The sequence below is a fragment of the Macrobrachium nipponense genome, chromosome 15 (assembly GCF_015104395.2).
Source record: "Macrobrachium nipponense isolate FS-2020 chromosome 15, ASM1510439v2, whole genome shotgun sequence".
NCBI lineage: Eukaryota > Metazoa > Arthropoda > Malacostraca > Decapoda > Palaemonidae > Macrobrachium > Macrobrachium nipponense.
The window spans coordinates 72,957,822-72,971,792 of NC_087208.1; the positions used below are offsets into that span (position 1 = coordinate 72,957,822).

Consider the following 13,971-nt stretch of genomic DNA (forward strand, 5'->3'; position numbering starts at 1 on the left):
AACACATCAACCTACCTAAAACCATCCTGCAAAGCCTCCAACTTCAACACGAAAATGGAAAACTATCTGGCAAGCCTCTCCCATTCAGACGAGAGGAGGAGGAGGAGGAGGAGGAGGAGGAGGAGGAGGAGGAGGAGGAGGAGGAGGAGGAGGAAGGCGAGCAAGCGACACCGGTTCTAAAATGTTTTACGACTTTCATAATTGTATGCATTACAGGCGCTTAAACGGGGCGCACACACATGTTTGCAATGTTATGATGGGCAACACCATCGCCCGAGTTCGAAATCATTATAGTAGTTTGTCTGTTTACTGCAGGATTGCTTACAGTGATTGGGAAGGTAGAGGGAGGGAGGGAGGGAAGGTAGAGGGAGGGAGAGAGGGTGGAGGGAGGGAGGGTGGGATTCGTTACGACATGACACTCATTCTACCAGTAGCGCCAGATGACTTACCAATAATCAATTTATCCCTTTTATCTACCTGCACAAATAATATAGAAAAGGACCAACTACAATATTAACGTCCTTATTTATGAATTACATGTATTAATAAACAAACTAGAGAAAATAACCATCGATAACAATTTCAAGAGTAGCTCTTTCAGATAATACCAATATGATAAAAACAAAAGGCTACAACTTCCCTATGGAAAATAGTGTTATACTTAAGACTTCGTTTATCTGATACCCGTTCTAACTGTACTTCCGTCATTTCTGGACGCAAACTAATATTCTTATGCAAGTATTATTAAAAACCGCAAAAATCCCTTATCATAACTCTATGTTTATATCTTACTCACTTCAATTCTACGTAAAAGCCTTCGTTTTTAAAACATCTACATACTACTGCAGGTAACCGTCAATACATTATTCTTCCCCACTCAAACCTAGCATTTCAAATAATGGAGTCACAAAGAACCTATTATCATCTTTCGCATTCATTTGCTAGTTGAATGTGCGTCATCACTACAACTTTCACTCGATTCATTCACTCCTCTCCTAAGTCTATTATTAATCATCTGTCCACCAATCACTGCTCTGGGCAACATCACATCAACAACCTCCCCCCCCCAAAGGTTTTAATGCCATCCATTAAGAACTTATGGAGACACATCATGAAACGACGGATAAACTAATAAAAACATGAACATAAACGAACAGGCATGGATGAATTCAAACTTCTCTCCCAATTTTGCTATCAAAAGTAGCAAACTAAATTTGGAGAGAGAGAGAGAGAGAGAGAGAGAGAGAGAGAGAGAGAGAGAGAGAGAGAGAGAGACGAGAGAGAGAGAGAGAGAGAGATTCCCTGAAAAAGCAATATTTAGTACACTATAAAAAGGAAAAATGACTATACCCAAAACCAAGAATACGTCGATGAATAACAATGATTTGTAAAAACTATTTACTGCCAATATTTAGTTAAGAAACTACAAAACATATTTGGACGAAGGACACTGCATCCAAAAATATCTTGCACAAATATAGTTTACTTTGAAAACAAACTCTAACATCTATTACAAGATGCCAAAACACAATGCATACATGTAAGAAACTTTATATATGTATATATATATATATATATATATATATATATATATATATATATATATATATATATATATATATATAACTCACCTTTCGCGGCACAGACCTATTATCAATCCCTTCAAAAATCACTAAAGCACCTTCAAATATAAATATTGTCGACTGATGTAAGCTTTCAAAGCACTTGCAAAATACTAACAATATAAAAATGATTCTCTGGACATATAAATTAAACATTACAAAACATATATGTAAATGAAAGACCAAATCAAGCAGAACTTTATATTGTGTGTGCATGGAAATTAATATAAATACAAAAACCATTTCACAAATTTAAAACCATATGACCATTAAGGTAAAATAACATACCAACAAATATATTTAGCTACACCAGCCCCTTGGAGGAATCACAATGATTTGATTTTCCAAAACTCCATATATCAAAATTTGATTCCCAAAAATATTAAGAGGTCGAAAGCGCAAACGGCGCTTTCCATCTTGGAAAACAACACAATTTTTATGTCCAAACAACGAAACTTGCATTCCGCTCCCACCAAGCAAAATAATGAATAAGAAACAAACTCGAAAGCTCGATGCATTAAGCCATTCAAGCAACAAAGCCTGTCAGTCAGTCAGTTAGACTGCTTCATCAATTTAAAAAATCAAAATAGTCACATTCAGAAAACTATTAAAATGACAAATTAATATGGTAAACATCTTAAACATTAATAAAGCCATTCAATTTGTAAATGTCTTCGCCAATACATCTTATATAAAAATAAAAGCTATTCAGTCACTAAATGCATTCGCAAGTACAATGCAAATGAAAAACAAGTTCTAAACTCTAAAAAGATCATAAATTCAGCAAATAATCAAATCAGTTCACAAATACGTCACAAAAACATTCACATCCTAAACGCTAATTAAATAATACCTGCAGTTACCAAATACCATCACCAGTACATTTCATATATAAAAACATTGAAGTGGTAAACACAAATGAAACCATTAAACCTGCCCACTATGAGATGCCTTCACCAATACACTGTTCAAAAACATAACATTCAGGTCGTAAACACTAATAAAATCATCAATCGAGCTAATGCTTAGACGTAACAACCAATACATACGTGGTAATGACTATAAATGAAGAGCATATTGTTGGGAAGAGCAGGCCCTTCGATGAAGATGGACCCGATCATCAAACCCGGTTTATGGATTTGACTGACTATCCTCAAAATGAATTCATTCCAGGGCGCGATGCGCCCCTCGCCACCCAAAAAGCCCCCGAAAACAGGTTTTTTTTAGAAGGTCCACATTTTCGTCAATCCATCTTCGAGCTGACAGATGACTGGTGGCCTACTTAAAGTGGTGGGGATCGGGGTGGGGGTGATGTGTGTCCCGATTAGACACCTGTGACCAGTCTTGGACGCCTGATGGCAAAGGTCTGATTCTGTGGCTGGGTTTGAGATTTTCCGTATTTCTAGAGTTCACGAAAAATACAAGGTAGCAATGTTAACTGCTCAATACAACTGACACCACGACTTCGGCCGCCTTCCACATCAACGCACAATTCCATCTGGATCGTAAACTTTATTTTCCAGAGAAAAATATCTTTCCGTTTGTGAAGGATTAGCCCCTGAACACTCTCAACTTCCTAATTTATTTTCTTCTTGTCTAGTTTCACACAAAAACACTAGGAATACAATACACTTTCTCCAGTAGGTATATAATTTCTATACATAATGAATGACTATCTTAATTATTTTCTATACAAAAAGATATGTCATATCGATTCGAAATAATTTTCAGTGAGTACCGTATACTCTTTATATTCCTATACAACCAATATCCAATACACTTTTGGAGTGAATATAAATCTATATGATACTATACCATGTAACTAGCAATAATGAAAGCATACGTTATACATGAATAGGTAGACACGGACAACTAAGTAAGCAGAACGAATCACTATTAACACAGAAAAAAGCACATCTAAACCATATCAGGATTCACTTCTCGGCGACGAATTCAATTCCCTTGACTAGTACATTCTATCACTTTCCGGTTGTGTCCAAAGATGAATCAATTAGTGTCATCGTTCTCTTCAAGAGACTCACGCTAGACAATAAATCGACTCATAAGTGACTAGTAGGTAACGTGGATATAATCATCACTTCCTGAAAGAGTAATACAAAAATTGGAAAATGTATTATAATATATGTAATGGCCATTGAGTGTCAACTTCAATCACTTTCACTCCTAAAAGCAACACAATTTGAAACGCTTGAAAAACGAAACCCTTCAAAATGAAGGTTATCCAATATATATCTTTCGGAGGAACGGTGATGGTTATGATCATAAAATACTGGAATCTTCTCCCGCTATCTCCATCAAAGCAAAAACGCATCTCTATTTTTACTTTCACCATCAATCTTGCTTTACATAGTCCTTTATATGGGGTGAATACACACACATATATATGCATAATATATATATATATATATATATATATATATATATATATATATATATATATATATATATATATATAATATATATATATATACATACATTAGTGACTTTACTTTCAAGCATAAACCAAAAATACCCACCCTATTAACATCGAACCCAGCTTAGCCGGCAAATAACGTACAACCAAAGGGAATTAGTATATGCGAGAACACTCCTCTGACCAGGAGTCGAAGCAGTCACTGAGATATGGTGACTGTGGACTTGATTCTATCTCTTGATAGTTGAATGAATGAGTCCTTATGATGCTATTCAAATCATGGAACAATGGTAGAATGAATTTGACGTAAAGTTATCTGTGGCGTCATATTTGGAATGTACTTATGTAACTACATACACATATTTATTCAAATGAACGCATGTACAGTTTTCAAAGACAAAACTGATACATTATCGAAAAAGGATCACCTGCAATTTTCTGGAAAACAGGTGGACTTCTCAAACAAGTTAAAAACATTTCCAAGTGTCCTACATTAACAAAGACTGTGTCAACAATCAAATTTCCTATAACCAAGTAAGAAAACAAAGATGAACGCTTCAAAATGATGCTGATAGCTTCGTGCAAGAGCGATGGGACACACACCAATAATAAACTTGACAAGCAGCCCTTAAACTCTATCCTTCTACGAGCCACACACACATCGCCCTCAATCAGTCATATCCCTTTATTATGCAAAAACAAAAAGGTCTTCGCCATCACTTCTGCCGTGACAGACGAAGCTCCATAAAAAAGCCGACTACGTGTGACATCATTAAACTGCAACAGCGGTAAGGGGAGGTCGCTTTCTGCATGCTGTTTATTAGTTCCCATCGGCCAATTATATGTTAATGATCCATCGCCACCTAACTACCTGCAGCCAGTTACGTGCGTTAACGGTTCATAATATATAACTCACTCTCTCTGCCTGTCTGCAATCGTGTGGTTATTTGGGCAACGGTAATGTGGACGACGTTAACACATTCTTTTTCTGGGTAATCTTCCATGAGGGGAGAGAACTTACTATCAAATATATGTGTGTGTGTATGTGTATATATATATATAACTGAATCACGACAGTTTGGAACGTGATAAATCCATAAATAAAGGTATAAGCCACGAAGGAAAGATAAACGACGGAGGAGTTTCTGCAAGATCTTTCGACTCAACGTCCTTTACTTAGGACGCTGAGTCGTAAGATCTTGCAGAGACTCCGATATTTATCTTTTCCTTCGTGGCTTATACCTTATACACACACACACACACACATATATATAATATATATTATATATATATATATATATATATATATAATATATATATATAGAGAGAGAGAGAGAGAGAGAGAGAGAGAGAGAGAGAGAGAGAGAGAGAGAGAGAGAGAGAAACAAATTCTCTCTCTCTCTCTCTCTCTCTTACATATATATATATATACTTATATATATATATCATATATATATATATATATATATATATATATATACACATAGTTATTTATTTACAATCATTAAGCTATTAATGTCGTTTAATCTCGCATTCACGCTACTTTGGGAAATATTCCCGATGGGGAATCATCACCGAAGGGGAATTTTCTCATTGATAAATGGAATGGTACTGAAGTGTCTCGAGTCCTGGAACCAGCAGTACCTTTCCAACGATTCCCGTCGACTGGACTCCAGAGTCGTTGGAAAGGTACTGTCGAGGGCGAGACTTCAGTACCATTCCATTTACCAATTAGAAAATTCCCCTTTAGTGGTAATTCCCCGCCGGGAATATTTCCCAAAGTAGCGTGAATGCGACATTAAACGACATGAGTAGCTTAATGATTCGAACGTATACTCGTAGAATAGCTATGACTGCCCAGCAGAATTCTGTGTGCACTGGGCAGTAAATCTTTTTAACCTTTACCCCGTGAGCCGGATATGAATGATTATAACGAAAAGGTTAAAGAGCACAATGAAATGGGTACAGAATGAACCGAACAGGTAAAGACAAAAGGGAAATGGTAAAGTATTGTAAAAATGGGGAAATATATAGGAAAAAATGCAGCTTAATACCTAAAAAGAATACTGCATAAAAAAAGAGAATAACAACCCAAAACTGGAGAAAATGTTAGCAACATTTGAGGGGTAATACAGCTAAATTTGAAAATAACAAATAATTAAAATAGCTGATGAACTAAAACCGAACAAGATTTTTAGAAAACTGGGGAAACTAACGAATGAGAACATAAGATTAAACCGGGTTCAACTTTAAAACATGGGTATTCCACTTACAGCAAAAAGGTACAATGTTGTGTAGCAACACACGTATTGACGACGACGAGAGAGAGAGAGAGAGAGAGAGAGAGAGACTTACTTATCCTGATAAAGGAAAATGAACCTGACAAATGTAAACAAACGAAGAGACAGGCATTATAGGCGTCAACTTTACATACCGTCATATCAAGTACAAATGTAAAAACACACAAATGTAAAAACAAATACATCAACATTAGATGTAAGAGCCGAGACAAGAAAAAATCATATCCAAATAACTCTGAATAATTTCAAAAGATGAACAACCTGAGATGCGGGAGGGACGAGATGAGGAAACGAGGAAAGTTAGTCGTAAAAAAAACATCATAAAAGATACGGCGTTGCAAATTGGGTGTCGTAAGGCGGTAAGCAGGTAGCCACGTAAAAGCGGGCAGGTGAGATAATCAGATGAGTAGCAGAAAGCGGCGGTAGTAGAGAGGCCCTTAACGAAGACACTCGCCTCGCTAATTATCGAAGCTATAAACACGCATCGCCACCGAGGAAAACACCTCGTGAGCCGAAGAGTTCCGTTAATGAAGGCAGGGGGGCAGGGGGCAGGGGCGTTTCGGACGGCGCTGCTGTCTGTGCATCAGAAGGCATTAGATGAGCTCGCACATTCTACTGACTCTGGGAGACAATTCTTACTGTGTCAGCTGGAGGAGGAGAAAATGCTCTGGTCTTATTACGCCAGCTCCGGCATCAAGTTCCATGTTCAAGATACTTCGTGAGAGAAAAAGTTCCAAGTTCAAGATACTACGTGGGAGACAAAGTTCCATGTTCAAAATACTTCGTGAAAGACAAAGTTCCATGTTCAAGATACTTCGTTGGAGACAACGTTCAATGTTCAAGCTACTAAGTGGGAGACAACGTTCCATGTTCAAACTACTTCGTGGGAGACAGTTCCATGTTCAAGATAATTCATGGGAGACCAAGTTCCATAATCAAGATACTTCGTGGGAGACAAATATCTTATAAGGGGAAGATGGCTCCCAGCAGCTGAGTGTCAGTCCTTGTGTTATATTAAAATCAGGAGACAACTGTAACTTCTCACTGGGGAGACAATTTGCAGTCAGTTAACTGAAGGATCTTCGCTCGTATTACGACAGTCAAGAGAGAGAGAGAGAGAGAGAGAGAGAGAGAGAGAGAGAGAGAGAGAGAGAGAGAGAGAGAGAGAGAGAAATGTCGCTTTATGTATATGGGCGAGGGCAGCTCACAATAAGACATGACTTAACACATATCAAGAGCAATTAAAAGGAAGAATTAGTTTGTTTAATGTTCAAAGGGTGAGATAAAGGGACTCAAGGCACATTTGAAAAGGGGAGACAGAGCTCGTACAAACACAAAGAAGAAATAAAGCTAATTGTATATTGACCGAGTGAAGAGGTCGGATTATGCCAACGGGGATCCCACTTCGTGTTCATTCACTGAAGGAATAGGCTCATATCGCACTAGCAGCGAGCGCTCGCACTTTGTAGAAGGAGCAAGTCCTCACACCATCATGAAAAAAACGCAGTTCATAATATGCCATCATATGAAGCATGGGATACAACTCCAACCAAGGTGTGTATATATATATATATATATATATATATACTATATATCATATATTATACATATATATATATATATATATATATATATATATATATATATATATATATATATATATATATATATATATATCCATATTGGGAGACACCTCCAACCAAGGTGTATATACCTATGATATATATATATATATATATATATATTATATACCTTGCCTCCAACCACGATGTTTGATGACAGAGCTCAATGAGAGAAGAGAGAGAGAGAGAGAGAGAGAGAGAGAGAGAGAGAGAGAGAGAGAGAATAATCAATGCTGATGATAATAAAATCGATATTATTGATGACCACCAAATTAATCAAAATATCAATGCTAAAAGGATATAATAACGTAATAATAGAACAATCTGATGCACAATAATTCTTCGCAAAAAGAAAAAGCCACATCTTGGGACCTAAAAGAACACACAGCACTTTAAAAAGTGCAATTTCGTTTGAGGTCACAGACCCAACGTTTCGTCTTCGGATTGCATCACCAGGCTGTCTCCTCCTCCTCGGCAGAAGCAGAACGATTAAAATTTAATACCTCTATTTATTTCCCCATCTGCAACTGCTTCAGATTTCGACACACCTGGTCACTAGAAGCTTTTTACTAGAGACTTTTTCAAAAACAGAGAGAGAGAGAGAGAGAGAGAGAGAGAGAGGAAGAGAAGAGGAGAGAGAGAGAGCGAGAGAAAGAGGATAGATGAGAGAGAGAGAAGGAGGAGGAAGAGGATGAGAAAGAACAATACATTAATTGCAAACAAAAAGAGGAAATATATCAGTCAAAACTACTGTGAACTAAGAAAATTTCGGAGACAATACTACTAAAATGGTTAAAACCATAGTTAAATGTATATGGACAAAAGTTATACGCTCGTGTATATATATATATATATATATATTATAATATATATATTATATATCTAATAAAGGAGCCCATAAAAAACACCAAAATGTAGAGAGAAAAGTACTATATTCAGAGACTGCTGTCTCTCTCTTCAGGTATATGAATGAGAAAAGTTTACAGAAAAGGTGGTATTTATACCAAGAGATTCGTCCACAAGTAAGCCAATTTAGGTCACCCCCGCTGATAATCTTCCTTTAATCTTCTTAAGCGTTGGTTGAATGAACACTGCGTCGACGATGTCCGATGTCCAATTCCCTTTTGAGATGTTCATTACCTGCTTCTCTTTTATTAAGGCCGATTCCATCATTTGACTCTTGTACCGGCAGTTGCTGCTATAAATTACACGTGACATATTCCAGTTTATTCTATGGTTATGTTCATTTTTATATGATTGAAAATAGGCCGAGTTCTGTTGTCCATACCTAACTGACCGTTTGTTGTTGTATTAATCTCTGGGAAGTGATTTACCTGTAAATCCGATGTAAGATTGGTCACAGTCCTGGCATGGGATCTCATATACCCCCCCCAGAGTCTTTGGCGATGTCTTTTGTTGGACGTTAATCAGGGATTTGGCTAAGGTATTTGGGTAGGTAAATGCAAAAGGGTTGGATTTCCCAAGGGTGTGAGTTACTCTCTTAATCTCTCTCCAGGTGGGGAATTTTTATTTTATTGTTGGATGTGTCTCTGGTCTTGTCTTTAGGGGGTCGGTAGAAAATTACGTTTTGCTTTTTGAATTGCTTTTCTCAATTATATGGTCAGGATACTTTAAAAGATGAAAGTTGCTTGCGAATTAGTTCAAATTCTTTTTCCAGGAAATCTGGGGAACAAATTCGTAAGGCTCTTAAGAATAGGTTGCTAGCTAGACCTATCTTGATATTATTGTCATGATAGCTAAAGTAGTGAATATATGAAAGTGAGAACGTTGGTTTTCTGTATATGGTAAATTTGTATTCTGTCGTGTCTCTGATTATTAAAACATCAAGAAAAGGAATTTTGTTGTCTGTTTCCCATTCAACTTTAAATTTGATGCTGGGCACTAATGCGTTTAATTTTGAGAGGAATTCATTAAAATTACCCCACTTATTATCCCAAAATGTTAGTATGTCATCCACGTATCTCATCCACAGCATGTTTTTGGGTTTTATTGCATTTATTACTGTAGTTTCAAAGTATTCATGTACATTATTTATTGGCTAAAATATTAGGACTTAAAGGACTACCCATTACTACACCCGAATTTTTGCTTGTAGAATGATTCCCCGAATGAAAATACGTTATTAGATGCACATAATTCAACTAACTTTATTATTTTGTCAAGTGCCAAAGGGAAATGATCTGAATAGGGGGATAATTTTTCCCTTAAAAACTGAAGAACGTCCTGTACTGGTACTTTTGTGAATAGGGAGTCTGACGTCAATATACCTAAACCACACTACATAATATGGGATTATTTTCATACTTTTGTTTTATTCCTTTTACAGATTACTTATTACTGGGGATAGAGTTTCCCAATGCCATAACGAAATTTTGAGTAAAATTTTCCATTGAATTCAAATTTACATTCTTTAACTCAATCAGTTCAATTAATGCGCTCTTGGAAAATGGGATAACTGCTGTGTGTTATCATTCCGATAAAAAGACTCCGCACCTTTGTGAAAAGTGATATCATATCATAACTCAAAAGCTTGGATTCACTATAAATCTATAACTTATTTAGTTGATATACCAGGCCCACATTACTCTTGATATGAGCTTCAGATGTGGTACCAACCAATGGGTTGAGAATATCCACTTGGCACTTCGCTATACTGTAAAATGAGGACCCCACGGTGCAATAATTGGCCTGGCAGGAAACTTTTTTTCTTTCTTTCTTGTACCACTCATTTTTCATCTAAGGTAATATGTGCTACATACATATAATATATATACGTATATATATATATATATATATATATATATATATATATAATATATAAATAGCGCATAAATACATACACACATACTACATATGAATTCTGTGCTTGAGAGATAAAACAACACTAGCATTTTATGGCAATCCTCAACAGCTGGAATTTCTCCGAAATATAAAAAAACCAACACATAGCACTTCAATGTAATGCAGAAAAGCAACAATTTCTCTCAAAATATCCAAAACCAACACTAGCACTTTACAGCAATCCACAAAAAAGCAGCACTTCGACCCAAATATCCAAAACCAACACTAGCACTTCAAGGCAATCCACAAAAAGCAGTACTACTTTCTCCCAAATATCAAAAAATAACATTAGCACTTATGGCAAACCATAAAAAAAGCACTTTCTCCCAAATATCCAAAAACAACACCAGCACTTTATGGAATTCCACTAAAAGCAGCAATTCGACCTAAAGACCCAAAGACAACACTTGGACTTTCTCTAGGCAATCCACAAAAAGCAGCACTTTCCTCCAATAAACCAAACAGAACATAAATACTTTCTCTAGGCATCCACAAAAAAGCAGCACTTTCCTCCAATAAACCAAACAGAACTAAATACTTTCTCTAGGCAATCCAGCAGCACCGTTTCCTCCAATAAACCAAACAGAAAACATAAATACTTTCTCTAGGCAATCCACAAAAAGCAGCACTTTTCTCCAATAAAAACCAAAACAGAACATAAATACTTTCTCTAGGCAATCCACAAAAAGCAGCACTTTCCTCCAATAAACCAAACAGAACATAAATATTTTCTTTCTCAGCAATCCCACAAAAAAAAAGCAGCACTTTCCTCCAATAAACCAAACAGAACATAAAAAAATACTTTCTCTAGGCAATCCACAAAAAGCAGCACTTTCCTCCAAATAAACCAAACAGAAATAAATACTTTTTCTCTAGGCAATCCACAAAAAGCAGCACTTTCCTCCAATAAACCAAACAGAACATAATACTTTCTCTACCGCAAATTCCACAAAAAAGCAGCACTTTCCTCCAATAAACCAAACAGAACATAAATACTTTCTCTAGCAATCCCACAAAAAAGCAGCACTTTCCTCCAATAAACCAAAACAGAACATTTAAATACTTTCTCTAGGCAATCACAAAAAAGCAGCACTTTTCCTCCAATAAAATAAAACCAAACAGAACATAAATACTTTCTCTAGGCAATCCACAAAAAAAAAGGCAGCACTTTCCTCCAATAAACCAAAACAGAACATAAATACTTTCTCTAGGCAATCACAAAAAGCAGCACTTTCCTCCTCCAATAAACCAAACAGAACATAAATACTTTCTCTAGGCAATCCACAAAAAGCAGCACTTTCCTCCAATAAACCAAAACAGAACATAAATACTTTCTCTAGCAATCCACAAAAAGCTTTCCACCCCCCAAAGTTAAGGTAGCACTTTCCTCCAATAAACCAAACAGAACATAAATACTTTCTCTAGGCAATCCACAAAAAGCAGCACTTTCCTACCCATAAACCAAACAGAACATAAATACTTTTCTCTAGGCAATCCCACAAAAAGCAGCACTTTCCTCCAATAAACCAAACAGAACATAAATACTTTCTCTAGGCAATCCACAAAAAGAGCACTTTCCTCCCATAAACCAAACAGAAACATAAATGGACTTTTCTCGGCAATCCACAAAAAGCAGCACTTTCCTCCAATAAACCAAACAGAACATTTAAATACGTTTCTCTAGGCAATCCACAAAAAGCAGCACTTTCCTACAATAAAAACCAAAACAGAACATAAATCTTTCTCTAGGCAATCCCACAAAAAGCAGCACTTTCCTCCAATAAACCAAACAGAAAACATAAAATACTTTCTCTAGGCAATCCACAAAAAAGCTTTCAAAGCAAAGCACTTTACCTCCAAAAACAAAATTTAAACCAAACAGAACATAAAATACTTTCTCTAGGCAATCCACAAAAAGCAGCACTTTCCCCTCCAAATAAACCAAACGAACATAAATACTTTTCTCTAGGCAATCCACAAAAAGCAGCACTTTTCCTCCATAAACCAAAACAGAACATAAATACTTTCTTAGGCAATCCACAAAAAGCAGCACTTTTCCTCCAATAAACCAAACTAGAACATAAATACTTTCTCTAGGCAATCCACAAAAAGCAGCACTTTCCTCCAATAAACAACAGAACATAAAAACATACTTTTCTCTAGGCAATCCACCAAAAAAGCAGCACTTTCCTCCAATAAACCAAACAGAACATATATTACTTTCTCTAGGCAATCCACAAAAAGCAGCACTTTCCCCCAACCTAAACCAAACAGAACATAAATACTTTCTCTAGGCAAATCCACAAAAAGCACAGCACTTTTCCTCCAATAAAACCAAACAGAAACCATAAATACTTTCTCTAGGCAATCCACAAAAAAAAAGCCAAAAGAGCACTTTCCTCCAATCAACCAAACAGAACATAAATTTAAATTTTTCTCTAGGCAACCCAAAAAGCAGCACTTTCCTACAATAAACCAAACAGAAACATAAACTTTTCTCTAGGCAATCCACAAAAAGCAGCCCAACTTTCCCCAATAAACCAAACAGAAACATAAATACTTCTCTAGGCAATCACCCAAAAAGCAGCACTTGCCTCCAATAAACCAAAACAGAACATAAATACTTTCTCAGGCAATCCACAAAAAGACTTTAGGCAGCACTTTTCCTCAAATAAAATTTTAAAAATAAACCAAACAGAACATAAATACTTTCTCTAGGCAATCCTACAAAAAAAAGCAGCACTTTCCTCCAATAAACCAAAAAGACATAAATACTTTCTCTAGGCAATCCACAAAAAGCAGCACTTCCCTCCAATAAACCAAACAGAAAACATAAATACTTTCCTCTAGGCAATCCACAAAAAGCAGCACTTTCCTCCAATAAACCAAACAGAACATAAATACTTTCTCTAGGCAATCCACAAAGCAGAGCACTTTCCTCCAATAAACCAACAGAACATAAATACTTTCTCTAGGCAATCCACAAAAAGCAGCACTTCCTCCAATAAAACCAAACAGAATAAATACTTTCTCTAGGCAATCCACAAAAAGCAGCACTTTCCTCCAATAAACCAAACAGAAACATAAATACTTTCTCTAGGCAATCCACAAAAAGCAGCACTTTCCTCCAA

At 36.3% G+C, this 13,971-nt stretch overlaps 1 protein-coding gene across 7 annotated transcripts in view; it reads right to left on the reverse strand.

The window, feature by feature from the left end:
* The window catches only part of LOC135195049 (serine/threonine-protein kinase N-like), a 665,525-nt gene that overhangs the window by 450,363 nt on the left and 201,191 nt on the right, over positions 1-13,971 (reverse strand). The window contains exon 2 of one of the 7 annotated variants that reach the window (XM_064221393.1): positions 2,672-3,724. The exons of the other annotated variants lie outside the window; for them this stretch is intronic. Within the exon in view, the coding sequence (XP_064077463.1) occupies positions 2,672-2,743 (72 nt within the window). The 5' untranslated portion in view covers positions 2,744-3,724. The remainder of the gene's footprint in view (positions 1-2,671; positions 3,725-13,971) is intronic. 7 annotated transcript variants of the gene reach the window in all.